The sequence below is a fragment of the Macrobrachium nipponense genome, chromosome 12 (genome assembly GCF_015104395.2).
Source record: "Macrobrachium nipponense isolate FS-2020 chromosome 12, ASM1510439v2, whole genome shotgun sequence".
Lineage (NCBI taxonomy): Eukaryota > Metazoa > Arthropoda > Malacostraca > Decapoda > Palaemonidae > Macrobrachium > Macrobrachium nipponense.
Window position 1 is genome coordinate 91,440,399 of NC_087205.1, and position 15,072 is coordinate 91,455,470.

The window sequence follows — 15,072 nt, forward strand, 5'->3', positions numbered from 1 at the left end:
TACCATCTCAGTACATTTCTGAGATGATCTCAACTGTGCTGTAATGCATACACCCTTTTCTATAGGGAAAAAATTATATTAATAAACGATATCTCCATGGGACTGTCTCCTTTACACTTAGCCATATTCATGCTCATACACCGGTATGATTGGTTGGTAGACAGTGGCTTTGTAAGTGTCAGCTGTGCTATTCTTATGAAGGGTGAATCAGGTGATTGCATGTTAAGTGTGGCTGGCAATTTGTTGTACGTAGGTCTATCACAACCACATCTTACATAGCAGGGACCAGTCAACATTACGATGCACATCTACTTTCTCTCATAACTTTCCATATAGTAAAATACATTGACAATACTGCTTGTGTGCTAAAGAACAAAAAAGCATGCGCTTAAATATTTTAGTTGGTGTGAAGAATCCATCAGTTCTTTTGAATCTTTTAATTTTGCACTACTTATCCCAAGCATTACTGCTTCATTCACCTTGAATTATTCACAAAATTACTACTGCAACTGTCCCCAGCTGAAAACCTAAACAGCTCATTTATAAGCTTTAGATTCTGGGTGCAAAACCAGTAGCCTATTTTGGGGCCTTTTTTCTAATGTAATACTATAATCACTTTTCCTAAGAGGTCTTCAGATGATGAAGTGTCCTATTCAAATATAAATTTCAGTTTTAAGTCAAGAAATCTGCTGTGATGATGTTACCTGTCTGGACTAACAATTCAGTTGTGGGCTCTCGTATTTCTTAATCCCTTTGCTGACATTACAATTTTACTCTGAATACCATTGTTGGATCTTTATATTGCCCAGTTTGTCTTGATGACCTAAAAGGCAAATATACAACACTATATAGGTCTGTGATCGATGCAATAATCTTGCTGATTTTTGCAATTCCACCTTACCTATAGTTTCTCACTGGACTAGTCAGCTGCCTACTGTACTCTCAATCTGGTACCCTGAGTTCGCTCGCAACTGTTGCCAGCGCGGAATGTATTTCTGATGATAAGCTGTTGGTCCCGATACTAAGTAACAACTGGTTCTTATCCACATATATAAAAATCTAAACCTTCGGGCCAGCCCTAAGAGAGCTGTTAATCAGCTCAGTGGTCTGGTTAAACTAAGATATACTTAGCCATGACACTAGGATAGCATTGCTTTCTGCGTTTTAACACAGTAGTACCTGTTATCTGAAGGAAATAGAGAGAGCAGGTTTGTGAACCGAGTTTGCTTTAGTTAGGGTGCACTGCCTCTGTCTCAGTTTTTCTTATTTAACATAATAATGTCTTGCATTTTCCCAACTTTTGTATTTTCCTGCTTTTCTGCCTATATTTTCCTGGTTTTTTCCATTGAGGAACTCATATGACAAGGTTCTTGTATCAAATTTCATCCCCTTGATTTCCATAACTGAAAATCTTTAGTACGAGCTTTTTTGCCATCATACATACGTACTATGTTCCTGACATAATAGCAATCCTGTTTATTGTCATTTTAATGTTACAGCCTAAGCATGAAGTAATAGGGACCATCAGATAACTGGAAAACACCATTTTGAAATTTGCTGAGCTTAACTAACTTCTGCAGCAATTGTATTCTGTTAAACCATAAATCCAGAATACCTCTAAAACAAATTAATGCTTTAAATTCATTTTTAAAAATGCACTTGGAAAGGAATAAGATAATTCCACCTTAATTAAGCAATCATAAGCATCATCTTCTGGGCAGCTCTACAAGTTGCCATCACACTACACTAAAATAAACCGTGAGAAGGGGAACGTTCGTTTGTCTGGAGAACCAAGTTCTATGCCTTCTTTTCCCTGAATGGTGAGCCTTTGTTACCTTGAAAGCCCACAAGGTGAATCCCTTGGTTATCCTGGACGTGTGACCTATTTTCATTATTCTTCGCAGGGTCAACGCCAAGCTATCTTGCCACTTGATGCTCGAGCACTATCCGTTCGATGAACAGACTTGCCATGCTCATCTCTCTTCTTGTAAGTAGGTCGCTACGATGCAGCTGAACAAAAAAAGTAGGTCATTTGAAGCTTGGGAAGTGTAAGGCAAAGGATGATTCTCTTTCAATACATAATCGTAGTCAGCCACATAATCAGTCAGATCCTGAAGTCTGTTAAAAAGATTTTAATGCTCTGTAGGACTACAGTGAGTCTAGAATTACACTAGGTAGATCAGAAAGAAGGAGACCATATTTCCTCCAGTTTGTTTCAGAATTGACATTTTCTGGATCAGAGATAACCAGCCCTTGTGAGACCTAGTCTAATTTTAAAATGGTTTTAAATGAGACACTGTAACAAATTCTTTTACCAAACAATCAAGATACTGTAGTACCTCTTTCATGATGCGCTGTCACCTTTCGACTGGGAAGACCTACTGACCAAATTTTGTATCCTGGCTTCTCTTTCTGAAAGGTAACACTGAATACATATCATGGGAAAGATATTAGATATTCCTGTACAATCTAAGACTTTCCAGTGAGCTTTTTATGATATTTCATGCATTTTCAGGCTATTTGGATAAATATGCACAGATAACCCAGAATCACCATTATTCAATGACAGACTTAACTAATGATACTGTCCTCTGAAGCAAGTTAGCAGGTTTCACAAACTAGGAGGGTCTATTTCCATCTAGGTGCTAATCAAGTAGTAGCTCGATTAATTCTATGAAGGTCAGCTTCAGCAATTTTCTAAATTTTCGAATATGAATCTCACACAGCATAATTATAATGCTCTCAGAAGCATTCATTGTCTTCAAACAATTGCTTGGTCATATGATTCCACTTTACCATCAGATTACCAATGCTACAGAGAAGTTCATCAAGAATGTTTTGCTAAAATCCTGGCTTTTCCCTTGCTCTGTGTTGATGTTTTTGGCGAGCATTCCTTGATTTTAGGTAGCAATATCCAGCAAATGGAGACTGAAACCCTTTGCTTTACTAACTGGATTACCCTGCTTCTGCAAAATGACCAACAACTAATGATCTGCTTCTTACTGAGCTTGCAGAGTCCAACCGATATTAACTGAAATGCAAGCTGTTTTGTTGCTGAGTACTTCCATTACTTTCATTTCAATAAGACAGGCTGATACACTTCCAACATTTTCAAATCTCTGTTAGTGTATGAATGTTCTGTGAACATGAATGGTTAATTGCAATACCTTTCGGAAGGCTTCATGGTACGTACTTCAAAGGTGGAGAATGAAAAGATATCTGAAAGCGAAAGGATGGCTGGCTGTGAATAGATTATTAATGGTTGGGTATTTTGTTAAAGGGCAAAATCCTATATCCACGTACCAGAATACAGGGATCAAGATGACTGCAGAATTCTACATACTATGCTTTCCTGTTACTCCATTACAAGGCTGAAATGTGTATTTGGCTCTTTTGTTCCAATACCAGAAGAGATATGTTTAGAGCAAGATGCCATTTCAAGTCAATAAAAGGAATTTGTCCTGTCTAATGACAAATTTTCTGAATCTGCTGGTCACCTGTATTATTGATCAGTGTATATCCATTAAAGCCATGTAGTGAATTTTATTATGGTAGTAGTTGATTTTCTCCGAGGTAAATACAAATATCCATGGACGTTTGGATATTTCCGTTGTGAAGTTGCTTCAAAATTCAGAAATTTCCCTCCTTGTTATCATTTATCATTAGTATATGCTTTCCTATCTCTGATCTTATCAGTACATCCACTTATGCTTACTCATTTGAAGGTGCATCGACGTTGGATCAAAATGAAGGCTAAACTTGACTTCAACCTTTAGAATCACTCTTTGAGTTGCCCGTAATCAATTAAAATTTTTATCCGTGGGGAATGATGGAAAATGCACAGTGACCTTTCTTCATTGAAGAAACACTGCACATGGAATTTCCCCTTTTGACAATCTGTCTTCTCAGGGGGACTGTTAAAGACTCAGAGGTCTGGAAAAACTAAGCCCTATTAATAATAAAAGGGGGACTGTTATTCATGACCATAATACAGTAAGCATGCTTCAGCTTGTTTTTAGTCAAGACTTGAGCTGGAGATCAGCAATAAAACAAAAAAATGAATTTCTGAAGAATTAAACAGAGTGAAAATTCATTTTGATATGTCGACCTTTAGGAACCAACCCTCTTCGACCCAGTGAAGAGATATCGCCAAACAAGCGTAAATAACTTCAGATAAGGCTAACCATTCACAAGAGCTTCAAAAGAGCCTTGATAAGATATATTAAAAAAGTCAGATCAGAACTATTTAAGCAAAGTGAAACATAGACAGAAACGTGCAGAAAGCCTGTCTTTTCAAGGCACCTATGCGGTCACTAATGCAGTGTGTAGAAAATAATCAATTAACCTAGAGTGGGCTCTCCTTAACTTACTCATTGCAATGATCATTCTGAAGAGCAGTGGGCCAGAGACTGTCATTCTAGCACTGGAAGCCAAAATCTAATGGTGACAAATATCAATGCTAGACTAAATTTGAGTCGTCTTTTCACAGTGATTAGGAGAGTACGGGACAACTACTATATTGACCATGTTTTGGTTTCTCAATATATTCGTTTATTGTAATAAATTAAACTAGTAATCCTGAAATATATTTAAAAGGAAAAAGTCTCCTATCCTTTTCCACACTTTTATAGCATCTTCTCTACAATGCCAAGTCATGTGCTTTCCAGAAGCTATGATACCGAAGTCTTTGTCGTTCAATAAGTTATTTCTGACATCTTCCTCCTTTGCCACATGTCGATCTTTCTTCTTTTATCTTGCACCAGGATAAATGCAAAACTCAGCTGCATTATGAACTTCAAGCACTTCCCATTTGACTCGCAGGATTGCTGCATTCTTATCAGTTCTTGTGAGTACAGAGTTTGAGTTGAATTTTTAAATTCTCTGCTGCACTTTGCAATTACTAACATTTTTCATGCAAATCCCTTAAAAACAGGTATTTAATTCTACCGACATTTTACCATGAATTCCAGGTTTGTAATTCTAAGACACGATGAACTTTTCTGTTAGAATTTTGTAATTCTAAGACAAGATGAACTTTTCTAACATCATTTATCCTCAGATTTGTTGAATATTTGTTCCTCAATGTTTTCTTCCAGGATGCATCTGAAAGATCCTGTTTGACAAAGAACCACATATGACTACATTTGACAATTTCTGTAACATTTTCCATTTATTTATGATGTAGATATCCTCAATGACTTTCTCAAATGCTGTTAAATGCTTTTTATTTCAAGACAATAGTTTTTATGCGTGGAACAGATGAAAGGCAATTTGGAGATATGGATACAAACGTACATGTATCCAAAGGAAAAGTACTACATGCACTGAGAAGAAATATGTAATAGCATATTAGAAATGAGCAGGACAGTTTCATTTGCCTTATTTTCATAGCCACAAAATGCCCTTGTTTGGACAGCCAATAAAAGTATTAATGGAGTTAACTAAAATGAAAGCTGATGATTGGGTCAATTGATTTTCCACAATCACTTGTTTTGGAGTAATGAATATGGAAATTTAAAATCTAGCAAATACTTCAAAAGAATGTGGTATCCTGCACTGAATTTTATGTAGAAGACTTTTAATGGAAGTAGTATCAGCTAGAAAACAAGAGTAAAAGTTGCACGAACAACATAGGGTTCATCAGGATTCAGGCTTCTGATCCGTTAAGAGGCTGTTCCTTACCCACAGGATACTACTTTCATTATGATAACTGGTTTACAATGTAGTCAATGGGTAAACATAAAATTGATGCTCAGTCTGATATAACATTGTTTGTGACCTTTCACTACCCAGATTTCTGTTGTGATGACAAACGCCCTTTCTTGGTTGTTGCTTCCATCTTGTAAAACAGAAGTTAGAATGTGCTCTTGTAGTTTGTGGTGCTGTTTTACAATAAAGTGTCATTAATGTTCTTATTGTAATTTTAATGTAATTATTACAATTACACATATAATACAATCTTTACTAATAGTACAGGTAGTAGTATAATGGTAGCTGCTGACTATAATTTTTCCCAACAGATGCCAATACAGATGAAATCATCCACTTCCACTGGGTCGAAAGGATCCCAATTGACCTCCCGGACGAGCTTGAAATTGCTCAGTTTGACTTGTTAGGCTACTCTGCTTCTGAGGAACTCATGCCATTGCAAACAGGTTTGTCAAAGTCTTCTTTTACTTATTTGTTTCATTTCCCAATTAGAATAAGGTCATGGTTTTCACTTATTCAGTAAAGTTTGTATAATTTTCACAAATTTTCACACAAGAAACAGGATTATTATTATTCTCAAAAGTTTGAGCACAAAATGGGTGATCAAATACACCAACATTGTATGGAGCTTCACTGTTGAATATTTCCTCTTCCCTCTTTAAGACATGTTTAGTTTCTTTTAATTCATGGCACTAATCACTGTGGATAACATAACTGGAGTTATATATGTTAAAACTCTTCGATGGTCCAGTTTCTTGCTTAATTGACTTAGTTCCTCAAGGTCACAGGATCTAGTTTAGCGGCAACTTCTCCCTTCTTTCAATATATCAATTTAATATTTTTCATAAAAGTAGAAATTCTTACAAATCATTCTCACTGCTACCGACTGTCTCATCATAACAACTAAGTACAGAAATGCATCAAACATTTGACACAGACTAATACTAAATCTGTTATCATTTTTCCTCTGTATTTTTCATATATTTCATATAACACCCAAATCTGGAAAACTTCTGTTTGCCCATCTGTCTCCTGAACTTTTGTGCTCTACTTATTTCATCTTTCTTCTCAGGGAACTTCAGTTCCCTTAAGGTGGACTTCCAACTTCGTCGTCAGAATGGGTACCACATCCTGCAGACTTATGTGCCAACAGTTTTAATTGTATCCATCTCTTGGGTCTCATTCTGGTTGGATCCTAATTCTGTTCCTGGACGTGTTTCCATTGGCGTCACTACACTGCTGACACTTACCACCTTGGCTGGTGGCATTCGCCAGCAGCTTCCTCCAGTCTCATACATCAAAGTAAGTGCCTTTGTAGATAATCAAACTGATACAATGTGATGCTCACACGTATTGCATAAGTATATTAATATGGGGTAATGTGCAGCAGATTGTTTTTACTGCTTTCAGTTTTGGCCAAAAGTATGTTTGATAAACTGTATTTAGGTCGAGTTTTGTGATCCTCTCTTTTCACAGTTAAAACTGACTACAAGAGCATTAACTTTCCTTAAAGAAATGATAAAACATTAGCAAACAGTGTTGTATTATGTCACTCATATAATTATCAATGTCTCAATTCAGTGTTGTATTATGTCACTCATATAATTATCAATGTCTCAATTCAGTGTTGCATCTTCTGGAAACCCTTAGTGTAGGAATATTTTTCTATACTTTTTCTAGGCCATCGATGTATGGGTTGGAATGTGTATGATAATGGTATTTGGAGCCCTACTTGAATTTACTCTCGTCAACTGGCTGGCCAATAAGAAGATATTGGATACCCAAACTTGTCAACTGGTATGACTATGACAGACTTTGTTCTTCTAACTTGAACTGAAATTCAGTTCAAAAATGCCTAATTTTTTTTAGTGTTGACTTTTGGCAGAATATTATTCATAATGTATTTTCAGTAGTTAACAACTTATATTTCATATTAGAGAGGCATTAAGACCTTTACTGATAATGTGATAGGTATCTGTAATGTACACATTCACATCAATGCCTGCATCATATTCCTGTGGAGCAAGCTCCTACAGATTTGCAGGTACAATTTTCATTTTCAATTATTATATTGTTCCAATTCCTTTTCAGATGCCAATGTGTAAAACAGGTGAGGACGACGAGAGTCCCAAGACATACGTAAATCAAGCCCGTTTCCTTGATCGAATCAGCCGAGCTCTATTTCCTGGATCGTTCCTTCTCTTCAATTTCATCTACTGGCCTTATTACCTTTCCGATTACAACCTTGAGTGATACCTTACCAACAAAAAATGCTTATCTTTTGTAACAGAGGTCTGTCAATAAACAGTTTTGTTACCGGTGAATAAAGTCTATTCCTTTTTAAATATTTTAGCAATCATTTCCCTCTTTTGTCAAGGTCATCAGAGATTGCAGGATTCAATGTACATTGCTACCTAAATTACAAATATAAAGATTTTCTTAAGCTGGCAAGAATCCTTTGAACATGAAAGCACATATCAGGGAAAATTCCCGGGAACCAAGAAGGTGAATACCTGATCATACTGATGACAGAGCCATCCTGATTAATTTAGAAAAAATAAGGTTCAACATCTTATAAATTGGTACGTATGCATATATCAACAGAGTCTTGTTTTATAACTGGTGGATAAATACATATATATACCAAGCTCCTAGTTCACTGCAGGTTATCCTTTCAAGAGATCAAATCTAATACTAAGAGCAGAGCTTGAAGTTAGACTCACCTCCCTAACCATATTACTAAACCTCAACCCCTGTCATGTTTTGGGACCAACCAGAAATATACGTATTCAATACCACACAATCTTGACAATTTAAGTTTATCTCAAGAACATACGTACCACATATTGTAACCCTTCACTACTGCAGAATAAACATACACATTTTTTATCACAAAACTTTGGTAACACCAGTTTGTTTATTTGATAGCCTTGGCTAAGGTAACCCTTATGACAGAAATTGTTAAAATTAGCTAGCCTAGGCTATCATACGACAAAAATTTTGTTAAAATTAACTATTCTACAGAAGCCTCCATGAAATCAGGTCATTTAATCAAAACAAGGTCTCCCCTAAGTCAGGATTACCAAGATCTTACCAGCTACTTTATGATGCCGTTTCTCCATACAGTAAATGATTAGGTGTCAAGAGATTTGAAGACCTTTAATGCTTAAATTCAGGAGGCTTTATGAAATATTCAAAAGATTCGTCGTAATCCAAAGTATGATAGTCAGTTGTTGTATTTTTGTTTGTATGGTGTTTTTACGTTGCATGGAACCAGTGGTTATTCAGCAAAGACCAATACCAATGGCTTTACGCAACTACAGAACCACATTGAGAGTGAACTTCTATCACCAGAAATACACATCCCTAACACCTCAATGAAATGCCTGAGAATCGAACTTGCGGCCACCAAGGTAGCAGGCCAACACCATACCGACCAAGTCACTGAGGTGCTAGTATGATAGTCAGTGATTTTAAAGTGGAGAAGTTTTCAATAGCATAGAAAAAATGACAAATTCTTAACCAATTTGTATTTTTCATAACTTACAAACCTTCGGTCATAACATTAGGACAAATACTCAGCGCCCGCTGGAAACCAGTAAAGTTTAAAATAATTGTGTACGCAAGGGACTATTGGCATCTGTGCTTGGTCACGAGACATGTGGAGCCCCCCACATAGCCCTCTTTAACTTGTGACCCCGTTAGTTATTTTCTTACCGCCTTTAAGAGAGGACATGCTTTGCCTCCGTCCTTTTAAAGTTGGTTTAGTTTGCCCCCTGTTGTTTTGAATTTGTCAAACACCTTGACGCTACCTGTAACTGATGACCTAACGACTACAATGTGAAATAACACATTAAATTGATCTTCTGATTATAAATAGAAGTTAAGGTTAGATTGATTATAAAAATAGGCCAACCTCAAGAATAAAAAATAACACAAGAACGGCTGTCATATCAGAAGCATTTTAGATCTACAAATTGCAATTTCTCATTATCAGAAGATATGTAGGGTTAAAAATTGCAATTCTACTGTTATAACTTCATTTATTTCTTACCAAACAGTACTACAGTGATCTGTGGCTTGATAAATTTTACCAAACAGCATTCCTCTAGGAATTAAAAATATATCAATAATGCCTCTAGCAATGTGCTAATGTAGCTAAACAATTTTTCATTTACAAATCAAGGGTACATTTCTCACCAAAATGGATCTGCCAAAAAAGGTGTCAAGTACAAATCTGATAAAATCCAAAAGATGCCCATGTTGTTGGAATATTTCCACAGAAATAACTTCCATACTCTGGTCTACCTTGATTACAGAAAAAATTCCATCTGTGCTGTTCTGGTGTCTCATAGTGAAGGAACTGCATCAATTTCTATTTGCAGTTTGAGAAAGATTTTCATTCACCTGAAAATATCATTTTGTTCAATGCAAAGTTCTGTACGTAATATATAAAATTACCTTCTGCATTGCTATAGGAATAAAATGCATAATATATTCACATTTCACACCCATCCAAAACAACTATGGTTTCCTATTAACATTGTTTTTGTATGCTCTTACTATTCACAAAACTAATTCCTTCATCTACAGTGTTTGAGAAATGTACATTACAGTACCAAATCCAAATGTTTAAAATGTGTTATCAATTCTGAGATTTTTTTTTCTTAATTCAAACCTGACATTCTGTTTACAAATGCAACCTCAAAAAAATATTTCTGATGAACGTTCAATAACTCTGTGACAAATGAAAGCTCTTTTACAATTATACCCTCAGGTTTCTTCATCTACATCTGTGTAGCACAAAATTGTACATGAAAATGAATGTGTATTTTGTGTATTATTCAAAATAATACCTACAGAAAATGAAATTGTCATGAAATTCAACAATAGCAAGTTACATCTATGATGCATACTATTATTTGCAATAAATTTTTAGATGCCAAGTAACATACAAGAGAAAAAATTGGTAAGAATTAACATCAAAACAGCACACATTCAAAGTATAGCTTTCTCACACATCTTTCCATGAACACACCCTTACATTTCTACTTTTCACAAAACAAATATTTCTTTCCATAACTTTTTGTTTGCACTGAACGAATTAGGATTAATATATATGTCCTTCAATGTTTATTTCTTTATGTTATACTCTTTTGCTTGCACAATCAAACCATTTTTGTTCCTAACTGTTCTTAGCTGTAAAATTACCTTACATTTTGGAAAATAAATTTAGAAAAAATATAAAACGTTTCCCATAAAAAAAGGAAAAAAAAATACCTTACGATTTCAAATAAAATGAATTTTCTCTTCGCTATCTAATATGGCTGACTATATGCAGGTGGTGGCACACTATAATATCCCTGAAATGAAGAAAAATATATATTAACCAACAAAAAAAAATACGCAGACATATCTACTCTTACTAATGACAGTATATTCTTACTCAATGACAACCTTATTCATATCAAACAAATTACAGGGTCTATAATAAATAATAAATTAATATTTGTATGAAGAAACTGCACAATTCATAAAACCCAGTTTTTATACAATTTAGGAATATTTTTAAAACAAGTAGACTGAGGCGCAGCAATGCAGTAAAACAAAATTCCAAAAGAGCTGTATACTGTGTATTTGGAAAACGATGACAGAAGAATCAATGCTTTACTTAAAAATGGAAAGTGGTATATACAGGTGAATATAGAAATTAGGCCAAAGGCCAAACACTGGGACCTATTATAACTTGGTCATTCAGCACTGAAATGGAAATTGATAGTAAAAGAGTTGAAAGGTGTAATGGGAGGAAAACCTTGCAGTTGCACTATGTTTGTTTATATAGTGTTTTTACGTTGCATGGAACCATTGGTTATTCAGCAACGGGACCAATGGCTTTACGTGACTTACGAACCACGTCAGGTGAACTTTTACCACCAGAAATACACATCTCTGACCCCTCAATGGGATGCCTGAGAAGTGAACTCGCAGCCACCAAGGTGGCAGGCCAAGAACAAACCGACAACGCCACTGAGGAGATCGTTGCGCTATAATCAAGTATTACGAGAGGGTGGAAAGTAAGATGAAGAAAGAGAATATGAAAGGAGGTACAGTAAAAGGAACAAAAGTGGTTACAGCTAGGGGCCAAAGGCAAGCTACAAAAACCTTAAGTAATGCCTACAGTCCACCACATTAGGTCCACTGACAGCACTACCCCCTAAGGGGGGAAAAGTGGTATACATCTGTGGGTAATGATATGTTGAAAATTATCTAGTTATGAATAACCCAGTTAAATGCAAAGATGATACCAGGGTACACAATGTTATTTCTGGCAAATACTGTAAAAAATGTTGTATCGAATTATGTGGGCATTCCTTTTTGACATATAAAAAGTGGACATATTGCAGCATGCAAGTCAGAAAGCACTTGAAGCTTAACTGATCAGGATGCATGAGAAAATGCTCATGCAAATAAGTTTAAGAAAGCAGTACGGTGTATAGGGCATGACAACATATTATAGATAGGGTATAATGCACATAGGTACACAATCCTTCATCTAAAATTCTAAAAATATAAAACATTTTATTGAGAGTAGTTTGGAGTGCTAACAGTCAGTCGACCAGTCAGCTGGGTGTGCTGCTACTCAAACATTTTTATTACTAAATCCCAAGAACTGACCTTAGAAAATCCTTATCATTGGACTACACAAGTTGATTTACAATTATTCTGATTACGAATATTTTTGCATTTTACTGAATGTTTTTGTTGAATATAATGTGTTAGTGTTAGTGAACATATGGTCTTAATTGACCCACTATTTTGTTACTGATCATCTTAATTATCTAACATTTATTTAACAATGTATTAGTATCTAAATAATAATAAACTATAATTAATACACAACTGTAATGAAAAAAAAAATGTTTTTGCTGCAGTAGTGATATTTAACTATGCTCCTAAACCCAGTTCCGAAAAACTCCAAAAACACATCTGGTCCCCAAAGTTTTCAGATAAAGGATTGTGTCCCTGTATATGCATTGACCCCAGGAATCTTGGGAGACTGGAGTGGACACTTGACAACCCCTAGCAGAATAAGCAGAACACCAAGTTAGAAAAGCAATAGTTGAGACTTACCATGGAATAGCCAGCCGCATATCCGTAATTTGAGAAATCTGGAGTGCTGTTATCTGTTGTTGCTGTTGTTGTTGTTGAAGCAGGTGGGGGTGGTGGTGGGGGAGGTGGTGGGGGAACTGCACTGACAGCCTGAGTTGTATTTGTAGCAGCAGCCTTCTGCCCTCCTTGATTTTCACTGCTTTGTGTCGTACTCTGTGATGCTCCGGGATACGAATATCCACTGGGATTGCCGTATCCTTGATTGCCATATCCTTGGTTTGAGTAATTTTGGCCAGAATAGTTTGAATTTTGGTTTGTGGAACCTGCTGATCCCTGACTGGAGTATCCTTGATTTGAGCCATAATTCTGACTTGCATCTTGACCGTAACCACTTCCACCTTTTGAGTTAATATTTGGTGGAGGTGGCACGCCAGTTGGTACTGGACTTGAGAAGTTGGATCCGGTGTCATACGAATAGCCATTATTCATAGAGTTATTCTGAGAGCCGTAGTACTGACTGTTATCGGCATAATTGGGTGTTTGTGAGGGTGCAGGTGTTCCTTGCACAAAATCAGAAACTCCTGTAGCAGATGAGTTTGTGTCCAGTGAGGTATCAATAACAGCAGCAGTAGGTGCTGGGTGAGCCGAGTCATCTGACTCTTTACTCTGTGGTTTAAGTGTCTTCAATACTCTGAAGGTAACATCTGCTTCAGTTAAAACCTTTGAATAGAAGAAATTAAAAACTGTTAGACTGATCTTAGGCCCCATCAATATTAGTGTCTGTACAGCACAATTAAAGACTACTTATGATGACCTGATAATAGACAGGTTTTGACGTAGACAAAAAAACTATTTTTGGTAGCTGCTGTGAGAACTCAAAGGAGCTACACTCTCATGGAGCCTTGGGGGGCATAGAAGTGTAATTCCTTTGAAGACTAAAAGTGGCTACGATATCGAAAATCAAGTATTTACAGCTGCATATTGCTAATTTTGGAAAATCATCTTGAAGGAACTAGTTTTTTTTCTGAATTAATATTATAAGAGGCAATGATTTTTTAAGGGCACAAAAAAACCAGATTTTTATATCCTGGTTCCCAACAACTGTAATATTTAATGTAAAAGATAACGTGTTAAGGCAAACTCAATGACCAATTGATTTCTAGAAACACATTCATTCAAAATTCCACCACGAAGATATCAAAACAGAAAAGCAGTCAACATTGATAAGATGGGCTGTACTTACTTCAATAAACTTTGTTTCTCCCCTTTTGTGGTTGAAGTCCTTCAAGGACTTCATAAGAGCAATAACCACATTTATTGCCAATTCAGAATCCTTCTCATTTTTTACAGCACAATCAGCCTGTATGAGATAAAGACTGGTTTGAGTACATAATTGCAAAAGGTTGAATAAATCATTTTAATGAATGGTCAACATTAATTGCAAAAGGTTGAATAAATCATTTTAATGAATGGTCAACAGAAAACAATAAAACCTACAACTGGTGATTCAGAGGCATTTAAGCAGACTCTTTGATGCTAAAACTATCCAGCCCAGTAACTCGCGAATACTTTTAGACAGATAAAGGTAAATGTTATGCTACTCAACAGCAAAAACTGAGAGGATGTCCAAACATAATAAAAATGCAAAATAATTTAGCAGCAAGAAATCAAATAACAAAAAAGATCAGCAATAAACAACTTGAACATAAATGAAGAACTGAAGGTAGCCATTGTTGTGAACTGGTAAAAAGGCAAAATATTGACCGAGTTAACAAACAAGTGACTACTCAGTTACTTGGAGGTAACATAATTTACTGACCAAACACCTCAAAGTGAAGTCAGTTGAAATTAATACTTACGAGTTTCTGCAGCAGCGATCCAGTGTCACCACCAGCTAGGCTATCTTTGCCAGTATTCTTTTTATTGTCAACTACAGTGGGTGGAGGAGTATTGAAAATATTTGGAGGTGGTGGGCCCCTGAAATAGAACATTGCATTAGTCTTTTCCCTTCCACTTGCTCAATATTCATGATATGCAACAATGGACTATAGAAGTTGTCTAGATTTAGCAATTAATTACTACTATACAGTATCTCTACAATCAAGAAAATAAACTTCTCTCTCAATTATAACATATCAAATGCAATATAATCATCATACTGGGAAAATCTTAAAAGCAAATGGCAATACAGATAAGGCCAAGATAGGTAGCAAGATTTTAAAGTACAATGTCTTTCAAAATCAAATAAAAATA

General features: G+C 35.8%; 2 protein-coding genes across 4 annotated transcripts in view; one reads left to right on the forward strand and one right to left on the reverse strand.

Moving 5' to 3' along the window:
* LOC135224652 (glycine receptor subunit alpha-2-like) overlaps positions 1-8,054 on the forward strand; it is a 19,213-nt gene extending 11,159 nt beyond the window's left edge. The window contains exons 7-11 of one of the 2 annotated variants that reach the window (XM_064263870.1): positions 1,905-1,987; positions 6,021-6,155; positions 6,782-7,011; positions 7,390-7,506; positions 7,801-8,054. In XM_064263870.1, the coding sequence (XP_064119940.1) occupies positions 1,905-1,987; positions 6,021-6,155; positions 6,782-7,011; positions 7,390-7,506; positions 7,801-7,962 (727 nt within the window). In that variant the 3' untranslated portion in view covers positions 7,963-8,054. Of the gene's footprint in view, positions 1-1,904; positions 1,988-4,763; positions 4,847-6,020; positions 6,156-6,781; positions 7,012-7,389; positions 7,507-7,800 lie in introns of both variants that reach the window. The other variant, XM_064263871.1, reaches the window with a different exon arrangement.
* Positions 8,055-9,833: 1,779 nt separating this feature from the next.
* The window catches only part of LOC135224651 (uncharacterized), a gene marked incomplete at its 5' end in the record, with an annotated part of 48,953 nt that continues 43,714 nt past the window's right edge, over positions 9,834-15,072 (reverse strand). Inside the window, 5 exon segments of one of the 2 annotated variants that reach the window (XM_064263869.1) lie at positions 9,834-10,116; positions 10,990-11,072; positions 12,841-13,539; positions 14,063-14,179; positions 14,679-14,796. In XM_064263869.1, coding sequence (XP_064119939.1) covers positions 11,028-11,072; positions 12,841-13,539; positions 14,063-14,179; positions 14,679-14,796 — 979 coding nt within the window. 2 annotated transcript variants of the gene reach the window in all.